Source organism: Diorhabda carinulata, chromosome 3 (assembly GCF_026250575.1).
Source record: "Diorhabda carinulata isolate Delta chromosome 3, icDioCari1.1, whole genome shotgun sequence".
In the NCBI taxonomy this organism is placed as follows: Eukaryota; Metazoa; Arthropoda; class Insecta; order Coleoptera; family Chrysomelidae; genus Diorhabda; species Diorhabda carinulata.
In genome coordinates this window covers 32,680,518-32,694,938 of record NC_079462.1, presented here as the reverse complement: position 1 = coordinate 32,694,938, position 14,421 = coordinate 32,680,518, and the positions used below count along the sequence as shown (strand labels likewise).

Here is a 14,421-nt window from a genome sequence, read left to right as displayed (position 1 = left end):
ATAGTTGAACTTGCTTTGTATAAAACAAAACAATACGGTTATGTATAAAAAAACATCTTAGGTCGCCTACTATTGGGCAACCAAAAGTGGAATGCATTCGAATTAACTACGAGGGTGAATGATCAAGTATTACTGCAACTAAACCTTATAATTCTAATTTTTTATGTCGATTTCCAATTGTTTTTATAAATTCTACCTAATATCATGTAATTTTCAAGTTTACATTCACACTAAAGAAAATCCCTTTGCTGTATCCTTGACCTGGGAACTTATTATCCTATAAAGGTCCTCAAATGAACTTAACTTGTCTTTGTGGTCCATAATCTAATTCCAAATCGTGGTTATGTGGTTTACTGGAATCTATTTGAAGGTTATCATAATTTTTTTTCTTCAAGTTAAATAAGGATCACAGTATTTCTTCTTTGCCATTGAAAATCCATAATTGGAGGTACAAATACAACATTCTTTCAAGTTTAAAGTATTATTTAACTTGATTTCATTATATTATAGGGTTTTGAAAAATTTTTACTTGAATGTTGAAAAAAACCAATGAAGAGGAAAACCTAAATAATAAAACATGATAAAAATAAATATTTAATACAAACATAAAAATTATCGAGTATTTAGGATACAGATATTTGGTCTCTTCTTTTTCTTTTTTTTTTTTGGAACATCTTACAACTACCAGATCTAAATAATTATCGACATATAGAATCTCACTCTATAGCATCGCTATAGTATACATTTAAAAAATTTTATATCAAATATAGGAAATATAAATTATATCTAATGAGAATTTTTGTTAATCAATGGCCTATCCGACGCAGCATATGCTGTATTATCAAATTGTCTAAGATGAATCTGGAAATAGAAAAAAAATTCCTGTTTAACGATACACTGTTAGATTATATTTACATCCCATGTTCCTTAAGATATTTTCTAATGCCACATATTTTCATTGATTCAAATAGAAAACACTAAATAGGAATTGTCTTTACTAACCTGAAGATGGAGGTTAACTTCAGCACATCGACTAAGGTATGGAAAATTACCTCCTGATTTGAGGTGGGCTAATTTGGCACTTGGGTAGCATTTGTATAATTCTTCTCGAACTGAAGTTGATAGAGCAGATTCATCATATACATCTATTATCGTAACTGATAAATCTTTAAGTTGATTAACTTCTACGTAACCTCTAAGACAGTTGAGTGTTAACCTGCTTGCTAACTCAGTCTGAGGTAACGTTTCTAACTGAAAATATTTCTGCTAAATCACCATAATTGAAAACAATACAAGAAAGTACAATTTCAAGTGTTGTATTTGATTTTTATTAAAATTTCCATTCACTTACTCTTTCAACCATAAAATCTATGGCTTCTACCATATCTGGATCTACCTTCGAAGATCCAAAATTACCCATGATCATTTTCTTCAGTACTAAAGCAGGCAGTATCCAAAATATTGCAGCCGAATCATGATTGTTGAATATGGAAGTATCAGTGAATGTATTACATAATATCAATGATGCTACTCGTTGATTGTTTACTGTAAATTCAGCAAATTTTTGAGCTAGATATCCCCCTATGAAGAAATTGAATCAATATTTTTTTGTATAGAACAAATTACAATGACGCAATTATAAAATACATAGTACCAAGAGGATTTATTATAGCATCATGGGGAACTATTTTATTCGAAAGTTATATCAAGTAAATCCCAAAATTCGTGGGCTTCCTTTTCTATCTATTATCAAAAATATTAATAAAACAATATATAGAATTATGTTACTTGAAACATTAATTCTTCTAAACAACATGTTCAGTACAATAACTATACTGTCAAATTCTTGGTAATACTTATAATAGTTACATTGAATATAACATAACTAAATTATTATTACCATAGCATTTATCAAAAATGAAATTCCCAACTATATCAATTACAGTTCCTAGAAGTACTACACTACCGAGCATAAAAGAGGGTCTCCGTTATTTGATTTATTATTAGGTTTCTCGGGTGTTTTTCGGTTGTAACATAGTTTGATGACTGTTTTCGTGGATAAAGAAGAGGTTTCTGTTGTTGAAAGTTTATGGAAAGTAATGAAAATTAACAATTTTACCTTGCTATGATTTTCGTTGAAATAAAAAAAATTTTAAGGCCTCCTGTTCCCTACTCTGGTAGTGATAACAGCTTGCAAACAACAAAACATGTTTTGGATCAGATATTGGATCACATTCTGTGGAAGACTGTCCCACTCCTGAATCAGTATGTCTCCCTCATCTCATCCCAAATGTGTTCAATGAGATTTAAGTCTGGACTGCGAGCAGGCCAAACAAATTGAGAGACTCATTCTAAAAGTCAAAATATGTGCCTCTTCCTACCATAACTGATCCTCCACAAATGGAAGTCGCTTGAGTATATCTCTCGCTCTTGTCGTCGCCACATTCATCAGAAAACAATATGCGAATTCAATTGGCAATCTAATGGTCACGGGAAAGTAGTGGCCTAGTAGGTTTAGTTCCAACAGCATGAAATCGCCTTCTAACTGTATACTCACTTATGTATACATTCTTCACTTTCTGCAGATGCTTTTGAAGGGAAACTGTCATGACCTTTCGGCTTTTCAAAGCACTATAAACGAATATGCAGTCATATCTAGCTGTTGTAGTCCTGCCTCGCCCTGAACCAGAAATCATGCTCACTGCAATACACAGGCAATGCCCCTATTACACAAACAATTTGCAATAGACAGAAATGAGGGCCCCTTTTTGTCAAATGCTTATCAAAACAACAAAAATATTTTGTTTAATCAAGAGATCAGTTAGATACAACCAAAAAAATTACAATTTTTAAAATAACTAAAATATGAGGGGACGTTAATTTTATGCTTTGCAGTGAATATTCTCACCATTTTCTTGGTTACAACATTACAATCAACTTTCTATAATATAAGAAAAAGTACCTAAAGAACATCCGAATATATGAACTCTGTCAAGATGTAAATGATCTAGCAATTTTCTAAAACCTTCACACCACTCAAGTACGCTCCAATATACGGGAGATTCTGCAGAAATTACTCTTATACCTTTTGCTGAGAGAACCAAAGCTTGTTTGAAGAATATATCTGCAGTACCAGATACCGGTGGAAGACATATTAAAGGACAGTTAACTGTTTTAGGTCCACAATCATATATTCTCCATCCCTATAATAACATCTTAAATATTACTATGTATATTTGTTATTTTCGTAATAGTTTTAATTAAAAATAACGTTTTCATCATTATTTTGCACATTTTGTGATTACAAATAATTATTATTATCAATATTAAAACATTGCACAGATAGTGGCTCACGAAATAATTGATAGTTTAATTGAATTTATAAATTATTGATTAACCTTTTCAAGTATAAGTTTAACAAAATGACATATGGTAGATAACGAATATCTTCTCAAATTTAAGTATAATTTTATTCATTAAAATAATTACGTACAAAATAGATATACATTGAACAACTCTGTCAAATGTATTATGAATATTTCTGAATTATAGTGCACTAATGCATTTTAAATAAATATTCCTTTCAACTTACCTTCGAGTTATCAGAATCAACAACTATTCTTTTTAATGGAACATTACTACGAAAACTTAAATATTCGTTGGACTGACTTAAATCGCTAACATAACTCATAGTTCATAATTTTAATATATTCGGTTCATATACAAAAAAACAAAATAATAAATTTCGTACACTTTCACATAAATACAAAATGTGTGATTAATGTTTTGTACTTGATAAGTTTAATAATAACCTATAACTTAAAAATTGAAAATAAACAAAAAAAGTTCACATTCATGTCTCCCACTTGTACTGAATGATTAAAACAAACTTTGTCTATGTAAAGAACCATCAAGAAATATAAGACAGGTCGAGGCATTCTATTTTTGTAATGTAAAAAATAATATTCAGAAGTATAATTATATTATAAAAATGAATTAATCTATGTAAAGTCAACAAATAATGAATAATTCACATTATTTATTTTGTTTTCAAAAACAAATCATCTAGTTGATTAGTGACAGAAACCACTTACTATTAATAGGTAAAAGTGATCTGTGGTTTTGATCCAACAAGTTTGTCTAAAGAAAATGACACTTGAAAGTTGCAACAAATAATGTCAGGTTAAGTATTCTGATATGAGATAGTAGTTGATATCAAAACTTTTTCCGTTTTTAACTCAAAATGGTAGAGTGTTTTCTCTATTTATGTAGAAATAGAATAGATGCAATAGACGAGCAAATATGAAGAAGTATCATCAACTTATTCTCATTGTCATTTCCATAACAAGTTTATTATTATTTTTAATTTATCGTCACGAATATAATCGCTTACATTATGTGTTGGAAGTTTTCAATTTCTTCGGAAGACCATGTAATTTCTCAGATTTGCAAACAACCGAATTCACATTAAAACAACATGACTGGGGACCACAACCCACTTGGCAAGAATTGGATAATGGTTACGTGTATTCAGCGTTTTTAACGGGAAATATTGAAGTTAAGGCTATAGGTTTACCACTGGATACGAAAAAAATGCCTAGACAATGTTATTTTTGGTTTGAGGACCTAAAGAAACCAGTTACAGGGAAATTTTCTTTTTCAAAAATGTTAAACAATGAAGCTGCTCATTTTTCACCGTTTTTCTATTACTGTTCTGGACCAAAATTGGATCAAGTACCTTTTGCAGTATCTTTTAGCTCTAGATCTAAAAAAGAAAGTGATGTAAAGAAGATACTATTAACAGATACCAGAGTCAACATACATCATACAAATATTAATACAACTATATGTGCATCTCCATCAAGTTTTAACAAAAAAAGATTCATAGAATTTTTTAGTTTTCATAGGCTGTTGGGTGTGGAATCATTCATATTCTATAATAAAGATATTCCTTATAGATTGATTAAGTTGATTACAAATTTATCAAAAAGATTAGATGTACAAGTAGCTTTTTTACCATGGAACTACCCTAAAGGTGATACTGGATTTATCCATTCTATTATTGAGTATGACTGTTTATTTCGCACTTACGGTAAGTCTAGATTTGTAGCAGCTTTAGAATATAATGAATATATCGTTCCATCCAGGTCATTTACAATTAACGAATTATTAAAAGATTTAAACCATGATATCCATAGATTAAGTCTGCCAATTCAAAAGTTTTGCATTAATAATGTTAGCATGAATAAACCACTAGCTTTGCAAAATTTTGATGTAATTTCTGATTTTGATTATAATTCAGTTCGTTATGTATATAAAAATATTGAAAGAGAGTTTTTAAATACGAATGCAGTGGATATAAGTAAAGCATCTATTCACAAGTATGTACGATGCGGAAATGAAGTTAAAACTACTACAGATTATAGCATGCAAAAGTTTTCTACAGATTTCATCAGGTCAACTCTAATTCAGCTTCTTTTGCACAATCAGCTATGAATTTTAGGTTAAGATTTGTTATTGTTAGTGCAATGAATAAATGTCTTTTTCAAAAGTTTTTCATTTAATCCTATAAACATGTGTACCTGAGGTTTGAAACGTTTTTTTCGAAACGAAAATAAAAAAAACTTCAATTATTCCTGTACCAAATCGGTTGAGAAGTAGATACAAGCACCACTGATGATGTATACAGCAAGAACGAAAAGATTAGGAGTAAAAAAACCCTAAAGTCACCCTTGGAATGCAACCCCTATAATTTATTTTGGCTGAAAATAGAAAGAGATTAAGTGTCAGTCTTTAATTCTCAGGAATCATCGACGAGGTCATAAAAAAGGTAGAAAAAAAAATGTTAAGACCACACCATCTCCGGAACATCCCCTAATCATCTCCCCACTCACGCAGTTGTTATCAAATAATTGAAATTAATTAATAAAGGACGAGGATCACTCTGAAATTTTAAGGATTTACTAACAAGGCCATGAAAAACAGAAAAAAAAAACATCGATACTATACCACCCTTGGTACGTCCCCTAATCATCTCTTCAGTAACGCAGCTATTAGTGAATTGTATGAATTTGCAACATATGCGTTAATGATGAAGATAATTCATAGACGGACGTACAGAGATCCATGACGAACAAGGTTTTGGCCTGCCATCGTTTTCGGACGAAATAATTGCGAAAGTGGAAGAAGCAATGGTGAAAGATCGAAGGGTGGCGGGACCTTATGGTGTCTCCTGCTTTCACAATATTTTGAAAGACCGCTTAGGATATGCCAATGTTTGTGCAAAGTGGGTCTTTAAAATGCTGACGAATGTCAACAAACGTCAAGCGGCCCCCAGTGTTTACCATCTCTTTCTTGAATTGAAGAAACATTCGGGGGGGAAGCATTTCACAACCGACGAAGAGGTGAAAGAACAGGTTTTAAACTATTCCCGAGACGCGGCGGGCAAAAAGAAGATGGTACACCACATACCAAAATGCATTGATCTGAACTGCAATTATATCTAAAGTCTAAACTTTTTAAACATGTATTATTCAATGCCAATCAACATGCTTTTCATTGTGAAAATTCGTTGGAATATTTTATGGACAACCATCGTACCTATTGGTATATATTCATCCCTGAATTCTCCAAATTTAGGAATCTCGATGTGGGTGCAGCAATAATTTCAATAGCATTAGGAAATTAATATTTTGAGACCACTAATTTTTATGCTCAATACGATGGGTTCTTGTCTAGTAAAGAAGAATAGTGACCATATTTTCTTTTACCACTTTTCTATAATCTTAAATATTCCACACATGATATATAAAAACAATTGGGAGCCCAAGACTTTCTTTTTTAGTCAAGAGCATCCCAAATTACACAAAATGGATATTTTTCACCATCTCTGATATAACTTTTTTATAATAAAACATTAAAAACATGATGCTTTTCATTTATCCGAGAACTGGAAGGAAGCAGATCCTAATCGATATCATATGTACTTCCGTAAAGGCAAGAGAGGGGCGTTAACACGTCTTAACACGCGTCGGTCACATCTGAGAATTTTGAACCGTTCTACGTGGGTGGCGTGGCGTGGTGTATGGTATGCTGAGTGTGTACCCAGAGAATTGAATTCAATGCGCACATATTCGGCAAGTAGCGTGGCGAGGCGTGCTGCTAGTTTCGACATTTAAACGCATGTATAGCAAAATTGATCTGGATTGTTTAAGCAACGCAAAAACTTGAACATTAGCAACAGTCGGCGGCAACAGACAAAAACATAAATTTTGTAAGGTTCTATAGATAATTAAAAAACGCAATAGGTAATGGGTAAGTCTACAACCGCTTTGGCTCTTTCACCTTTGATTTTGGTCGTACTCTTGCATGCCTTCAGTTTGGATTTCAAGAATTTATCATTATTTTATTTGAGACTTTTCTGATATATAATTTGAATAATTAGACGACCATTTTATCACAAAATCATATTTTCGAACCGTCTTATAGTAAATTATGATAAAGATTGTTAATTTTGTATATTAAAAATTGTAAATGTAACCAAAGTATGTTCTCGTTGTTACATTTCGAGTAAAACCTGTGTGATACGTCACACGAAAAATTCCAGTTTATGCTAACCTTTAGTATAAATTACCAACTCAATGCGGAGTTTCTTTGTAACAAATCGAATGATTGTGTCGCATTCGCTGTGATTCGAAGTTGTCCTCTGTTTCTCAATAGATATAATGGAGCCCTGGTAATCGGCTCATTGCGCTCTAAGTGTCTGAAAGATCGAGTAAAGAAGTGACTAAGGGGAAATGGTTCGGAATGGTGCGAGGAAGGAAACAGTTCAATACGATGTGGGGGAGGTGAATAAGAGTTTCGAATCGAATGAGATAATTTTCCCCTTTGCGGCTCCGATGGCAATGTTACGTTCGACTTATTATAATTTCTTTACTCTTTTACTCTTTTTAAATGATCTATTTAACTTGAAACGGTCGAATATAATACATTCGATGACATATGTATCCTTTTCGAGGGTCTCTTTTTTGAGAACATATAATAACGATATTAAAATAAAACGTAGATACAATTAAAATCGAAATAATGCGCAGACAACTAACAATAGAATAATTTTGGAAGTTATTGTTTGGGAAAAAAACGTCCCCACGTTACGATGCCGATAATATTCATTTTCTCTCTCGTTCGAGACATTTTATGTATACTGCGCATGCTTGAGAATGCGCAGAACCGAGCTGGCACCTCGGAGGATAGAGAAATCGTTGCCATTCTGTCTTCCTTAGTCGGAACAGCTTCCACTTATATATGGAAAATACAAGGTCAAATCACATTGTATTTCTTCAGATTTTAGAGCAAAAGAATATTTAGGTTTTGAAAATTTAAACATACATTATTTTAGTTGTATAATTAAATATTTGTAATCGAGAGTGTGAAAATGAAATGGAGACATGGATGAATTAGTTGTTAAATTATTTATTTAGAAAAATAACGTCTTTTGGGAAACAATGGAATACTGAGTTCACCCTCTGCTTTTTGAGGGTTGATTGATTGTTTTTGCACACAGCAACAGCACATATTCTCCCAGGCATGGCGAACTGAAAAAACGTCTACCAATATAAATACTATTGCCAAAATAATTTTATTTAGTTTGCAAAACAAACTTACTAGTTGAAATAAATGAAATCATTGCGTAAAATGTTTATTTGTCTTTTGTCTAACTCAAACCACAATAAAAGTACTTTAGAAAACACAATTTTATTTAAGGAAATCACACAGGATTTCTCAACAAACGATTCAGCATCGATGGTACGTCAGATGACTTTTCAACGGTTTTCGATCCCTTCCAAACACAGGTTAAATAGAACTGAGCAAATAATTTGTTGTCTATAATCGTTGAGAGACGATCTGATTTATTTTATATATGGTGTCCCGCATAAGAGCTGACACAGAGTAGAGGCGTATAAAGGAATCCAAAATTTGTTGATTGGGGGTAATTTACCTTAATGTAGTGCCTAAAATATCGGAAAAAATTAATTTTTTTGCAGCCATTTAACTTAAAAATACCAATTAGTAGTGACCTAACCTTAAAATTTCACAGTTTTTTATCTATCAATTGATTAAAAAATGTGATTATTTTCTTTAGGGGTCGTTAAAGGAGTCTGTTTATTCTTCTACAATTGATTCCGTAGAAGAATTTTTTGTAGAGCATAACAGACAAATGCGATGTAATAAAAAATGATCTTCAGTTACTAGCTAAGGAAATTTTTCAATTATAACAATTTAATAACTGAAGAACTAGCTTAAAACATCTTCTTTCAGCTCTTCGTCGGTTGTGAAAGAAATGGTAACCATTGAGGACCGCTTCCACACGTTGTCACCCGTCAACATTTTCGGGACCCTCCTTGCTGGAACCTTGGCACATCCTAAGCGGTCTTTGAAAAGCTGAAGACACCATAAAGTCCCGAAACGTCACCCTTCGATCTTTCAGCATCGTCTGAAAATGATGGTAAATCAGAACGTTGTTCGATATAGATGTCAAACACAGTTGGGAATGAATATCTACCGTTTTTGCACACAAAAAACTGATCACTGAGCGTAATTCGCGTGAGAAACCATCTTTCAAGCCTACCGAGGGATTCAACATTGTAGACATTGGGATGGGACTGGGAAGATAGTAAGCTACATGCCAGTGTTGATAAGCGACACGAATAAATCCATATCTTACTTATTGCTGGTAATAAGTATTTGCAATTTGGTATAAAGAAGCTAAAAAAATAAAACACCCACTTTTATTTATAAAGATTACCTCTGTATCTAAATATTAATACCTGCACCCGTTTTATAGCCTCATCTTAGTATTGCTTGCCTTGCTAGCGACATTTCATTAAAAAGGATTAAACACATCGAATGTATGAAGTGCCCTTCTAATCGGTGTGCTTACAGTTTTGTCACCATTGATTTTCCCCGATGTTATATTGGGGATTTGGATAAAAATTTCATTTAGCCTGTTTACAGTTCCGAGTTTCACTATTACATTTAATAAGAGAATATTAAACGTTCATTTGGCAGGGTGGAAATATTCATATTAGGGTTATCGTATTGTATACATGTGGCCCTGAATATAGTTAATCCAGAGATAAGAGTTTGTTATTTTCGAGGACTCACAAAATTTAAAAAACGCCCTCCCTGTCAATATAAAAATTGAGCATTAAAAAAAATAGGGACATAAGGACAGATAACTCAATATTTGAAAAATAGATCAATACTTGGAAAAGTGGTGGTAGTTGATTGAAAAATACCACGTTGTTTAGTATTTGTTTGGCAGCCATCAATAGTGAACGTTTCCAGTGAATTCCACTCTGGGTGAGACTGCTCTTTCGTTATAAACAGTTGCATAGCAGAGTTTACAAGAGGCAGTACGAACTGCGATGGCCAGCATCGCAGTGGTGGACTAAATGAGGCGAGACGACTCCAGAAATGTTAAAGAAAATCCACAAAGCGGTACTGGATGATCGTCGAATGAAAGTTCATCGTTTTTGCTCAGTGTGGCTCTCATTTAGTTGTAAGATGAAAAATATGTATGATATGATTAAATATGGGTACTATAGTACAACAAACTGAAAATAAAATTGTCAGTTACATTATCGTTACATAAAAACTTTAAAAATCTAACGCCATTTGCCGAAGGGATCTAAATTTTTTATAATATTCTAGGTAATTATATACTTTCACGGTCACCTGGTTTTTTGGCTCTAGAAAATCGAAAATTGGATGGATTTTAATGATCTTGGTCTCAAAATGTTCTATTTTACGGCGGATTTATAAAAAAAATTAGTAGACATAGCTGGAATGAAAATTTCTCATAGTTTTACTGTTTTAAATCGTAAAAAAACGGTTTTGCAAAATAATCCTTTACAAAAAATTATCTCATTATCAGATAAAGTTCTTATATTTTTTTTTGTATTCTACATAAATTAATAAACAATTTAAAAAAAAATCCAAAAAGAATTATTTTTTCAGTTTTTATAGCTTAAAATGAAATCGATGAAAAACAATCAATTTTCGTGAATAGTTTCGTACTATATTCTTCAATGTTAATAGTTTTTGGACCATTAAAAATCGAAAAATAGATAAATTTTATAATTTTGGTCTCAAAATGTTCCATTTTACGACGAATTTATGAAAAACACGGGAGTAGTGGCTGAGTTTGCGGTTTTAAATAGTTTTAAACCTTAAATAGTAGAAAAACTTTTTTTTTCAAAATATTCATTTTTTTATGTAAATTGCGAAAAATAATATACGAACTTGATTCCACGACGTCGGAAACAGTTATGAAGGATTATATGTAGAAAGTCATTTTTTTTGCATTTAAAGTCATGAAACTGTAAAAAATATTTATTTTTTTTAATTTTCGTATTTTTTTTTATAAATCCGCCGTAAAATGGAACATTTTGAGATCAAGATCATTAAAATCCATCCATTTTTCGATTTTCTAGAACCAACCTAACCTAACCTAACCAAAAAACCAGGTGACCGCGAAAGTGTATAATTACCATAATTTTTTGTAAAGGATTATTTTGCAAAACCGCGTTTCTTTTACGATTTAAAACAGTAAAACTATGAGAAATTTTCATTCCGGCTATTCCTACTAATTTTTTTTATAAATCCGCCGTAAAATGGAACATTTTGAGACCAAGATCATTAAAATCCATCCATTTTTCGATTTTCTAGAACCAACCTAACCTAACCTAACCAAAAAACCAGGTGACCGCGAAAGTGTATAATTACCATAATTTTTTGTAAAGGATTATTTTGCAAAACCGTTTTTTTTACGATTTAAAACAGTAAAACTATGAGAAATTTTCATTCCAACTATTTCTACTAATTTTTTTTATAAATCCGCCGTAAAATGGAACATTTTGAGACCAAGATCATTAAAATCCATCCATTTTTCGATTTTCTAGAGCCAACCTAACCTAACCTAACCTAACCAAAAAACCGGGTGACCGCGAAAGTGTATAATTAACATAATTTTTTGTAAAGGATTATTTTGCAAAACCGTTTTTTTTACGATTTAAAACAGTAAAACTATGAGAAATTTTCATTCCAGCTATTTCTACCAATTTTTTTTATAAATCCGCCGTAAAATGGAACATTTTGAGACCAAGATCATTAAAATCCATCCATTTTTCGATTTTCTAGAACCAAAAAACCAGGTGACCGTGAAAGTGTATAATTACCATATTCTATAATATTAGAATAAAACACAACCAATGAAGATGTGTTTGATTCTATTTATCACATGCGTTTTTTTCTTCTTAGAAAGTGATTTATTTTGCTCTTCCATGTTAATGCGTACTGCAGTACGTAGCAAACGCTCCAATTTCTAATGTATTATAATACACCACGTTTTTGTCTATGTTTAAGGTGAATCTTCCAATGATTATCGTGGTTGTCGTGAAACAACGACAAATTAACCAACGTAATTGTCTCAAGTTATTCATTAATTTGGAAAATCAGTCTATCTAATTCCCTTTTTACATAGCAATTGTTGCATTTTACCTTTCGGACTCTTTGAAGTAGTAATATCTCAGCTTGGGAGTCGTACATTATACTAATAGAAATATCTTGGTAGGAATCAACTACGAGGATGTTCTCAGAAGTACCTGGCCTGATTTAGAGATGGCGTTAGCTGCTTAAAAATATGTATTGGGAAGTACACAATATGTACAGCATATGTTTCAAGTTTAAAGACGCGACGTTATTTAGTATTTGGTTGGCAGTCATGAATAGTGAACGTTTTCAGTGAATTTGTAAACTGAACTAGATTCTACTCTGGGTGAGACTGTTCCTTCGTTTTTAACAGTAAAATATTTTGTAGCAGAGCTTAAACGTGGCCGTACGACCAATGAATACCAGCATAGCAGTGGTCGATTAAATGAGGTGAGACGACTCCATAAATGCCGAAGAAAATCCACAAAGTGGTACTGGATGATTGTCGACTTAAAGAGAGCCAACTTGCAGACATAGTAGTCATTTCAAAATCCCATATTTGAACAAGAGAAAGCTATGCGGAAGAGGGGTGCCGCGTTTGCTCACAATGGAACAAAAACAGCGTAGTGAAGATGTTTCAATTGAGTGTTTAGCAATGTTTCACAAAAATAAAGTCAAATTATTGCGTTGGATGAAACGTGGGTTCATCACTTCATACCCAAAATAAAAAAAATAATGGACATAAAAGGGAGAACCGGCTACAAAGAAGGCAAAGACCGTTCCATCTGCAGGCAAGATCATGGCGTCAATTTTTTGTATTTTGGTGTATTATGCGATTTTTATTGCAACGATTGAGTGAAAAAATCAAGCAAAACCGTCCGCATTTTGCTATTGTTTCATCAAGACAATGTACCAGCTGACACATCCGTTATTACAATGGCCAAAATTAAGCTGAATTGTACACCAAAATGATGATGATGATAGTGATACTGTTGTAACTGTATCAATGAAATGCATTCCTTTGAAATGCCGTTTATGACCCTTAAACCTGGCTGTTCATCAATCAAGTCAATTAAATACATTAGCACTATTTAATAAGCAACGATAAAAAATAACTTCATGATTCAAATCGTCTGGAATGTCTGGAATGACGGTGAAAGAGCACCGTTATTAATTCCCTGATTTGAAACGCTTGCTAATAACGGCAACTTTCGACAATGAACGAATAGAAATACGCGCGAGACATCAAAGTGCTCCATCATTCAATATAATACAATTATTATTAATTTCTCCAGAATTATTAAATGACAGTATGGATGCTCTTCATTATGTCATTTATCGCAATTATTACATTCCTAACATTTGTTTGGTTCAATACACTTCAATGTAATTGCAGAGACTGAAATTCATTTAGATATTACATCACATCTGCTGGTTTATAATATATAAAGTACAAAATTTCCATGAATATATGGAAGATCTAATAAAGTAATTAGAGTTGTAGAAATTGTCGGCGTATTCGAAATGAAAATTCGAAATCAAGGTAGGCAAATGTTCAAAAATACTATATACAAAAGCTAAAGGAATTAATTTAAAATGGTGGATGGGTAGAATATTAACATCTTATATCTTATCGACACAGTTGCTGGAATGCATCAAACTAGTAATTAGTGGTGGTGAAAAGTTCAGCGGTTTTTCAGGAATACATTTCTATTACAACGAATCGCTTCAAGTTTAGATATAAGCGAAATAATTGGATTTTCAACGCCTCTGATCACTCTGAAAACGTAAAAATGCGTTTTCGACCAGTTTTTGGCGTTCTGTGAAGACCAAAAGTATGAATGTCTTGAGGAACTTCTAAAAATTAGCAGGGCTTTCAGTATAAAGCTTATGGCGAGTTGCCCACGATAGTCTCGTTTGCGTCTCGCT

At 32.3% G+C, this 14,421-nt stretch overlaps 2 protein-coding genes across 2 annotated transcripts; one reads left to right on the top strand and one right to left on the bottom strand.

The window, feature by feature from the left end:
- Positions 1-581: 581 nt before the first annotated feature.
- LOC130891430 (maspardin-like) lies at positions 582-3,889 on the bottom strand. The gene is made up of 5 exons (XM_057796182.1): positions 3,593-3,889; positions 2,963-3,203; positions 1,352-1,581; positions 1,003-1,251; positions 582-861 (listed from the first exon to the last, which is right to left on the bottom strand). Exons 1-5 carry the CDS (start codon positions 3,689-3,691, stop codon positions 787-789), a joined length of 894 nt encoding a protein of 297 aa, XP_057652165.1. The 5' UTR covers positions 3,692-3,889; the 3' UTR covers positions 582-786.
- A 255-nt stretch (positions 3,890-4,144) lies between these two features.
- On the top strand, positions 4,145-5,551 carry LOC130891096 (uncharacterized). Its single transcript, XM_057795649.1, has one exon. The coding sequence runs from the start codon at positions 4,303-4,305 to the stop codon at positions 5,494-5,496; it is 1,194 nt and encodes a 397-aa protein (XP_057651632.1). The 5' UTR covers positions 4,145-4,302; the 3' UTR covers positions 5,497-5,551.
- The last annotated feature ends 8,870 nt before the right edge of the window (positions 5,552-14,421 follow it).

Excerpts from the sequence above, each read along its gene's own strand:
- LOC130891096 (XM_057795649.1), top strand. The coding sequence starts at position 4,303 with ATGAAGAAGTATCATCAACTTATTCTCATTGTCATTTCCATAACAAGT.
- LOC130891430 (XM_057796182.1), bottom strand. The coding sequence starts at position 3,691 with ATGAGTTATGTTAGCGATTTAAGTCAGTCCAACGAATATTTAAGTTTT. Across the intron at positions 1,582-2,962 it reads TATATTCGGATGTTCTTTAG|GGGGATATCTAGCTCAAAAA; the intron begins GTACTTTTTCTT and ends ATTTCTTCATAG. Across the intron at positions 862-1,002 it reads AAGTTAACCTCCATCTTCAG|ATTCATCTTAGACAATTTGA; the intron begins GTTAGTAAAGAC and ends TTCTATTTCCAG.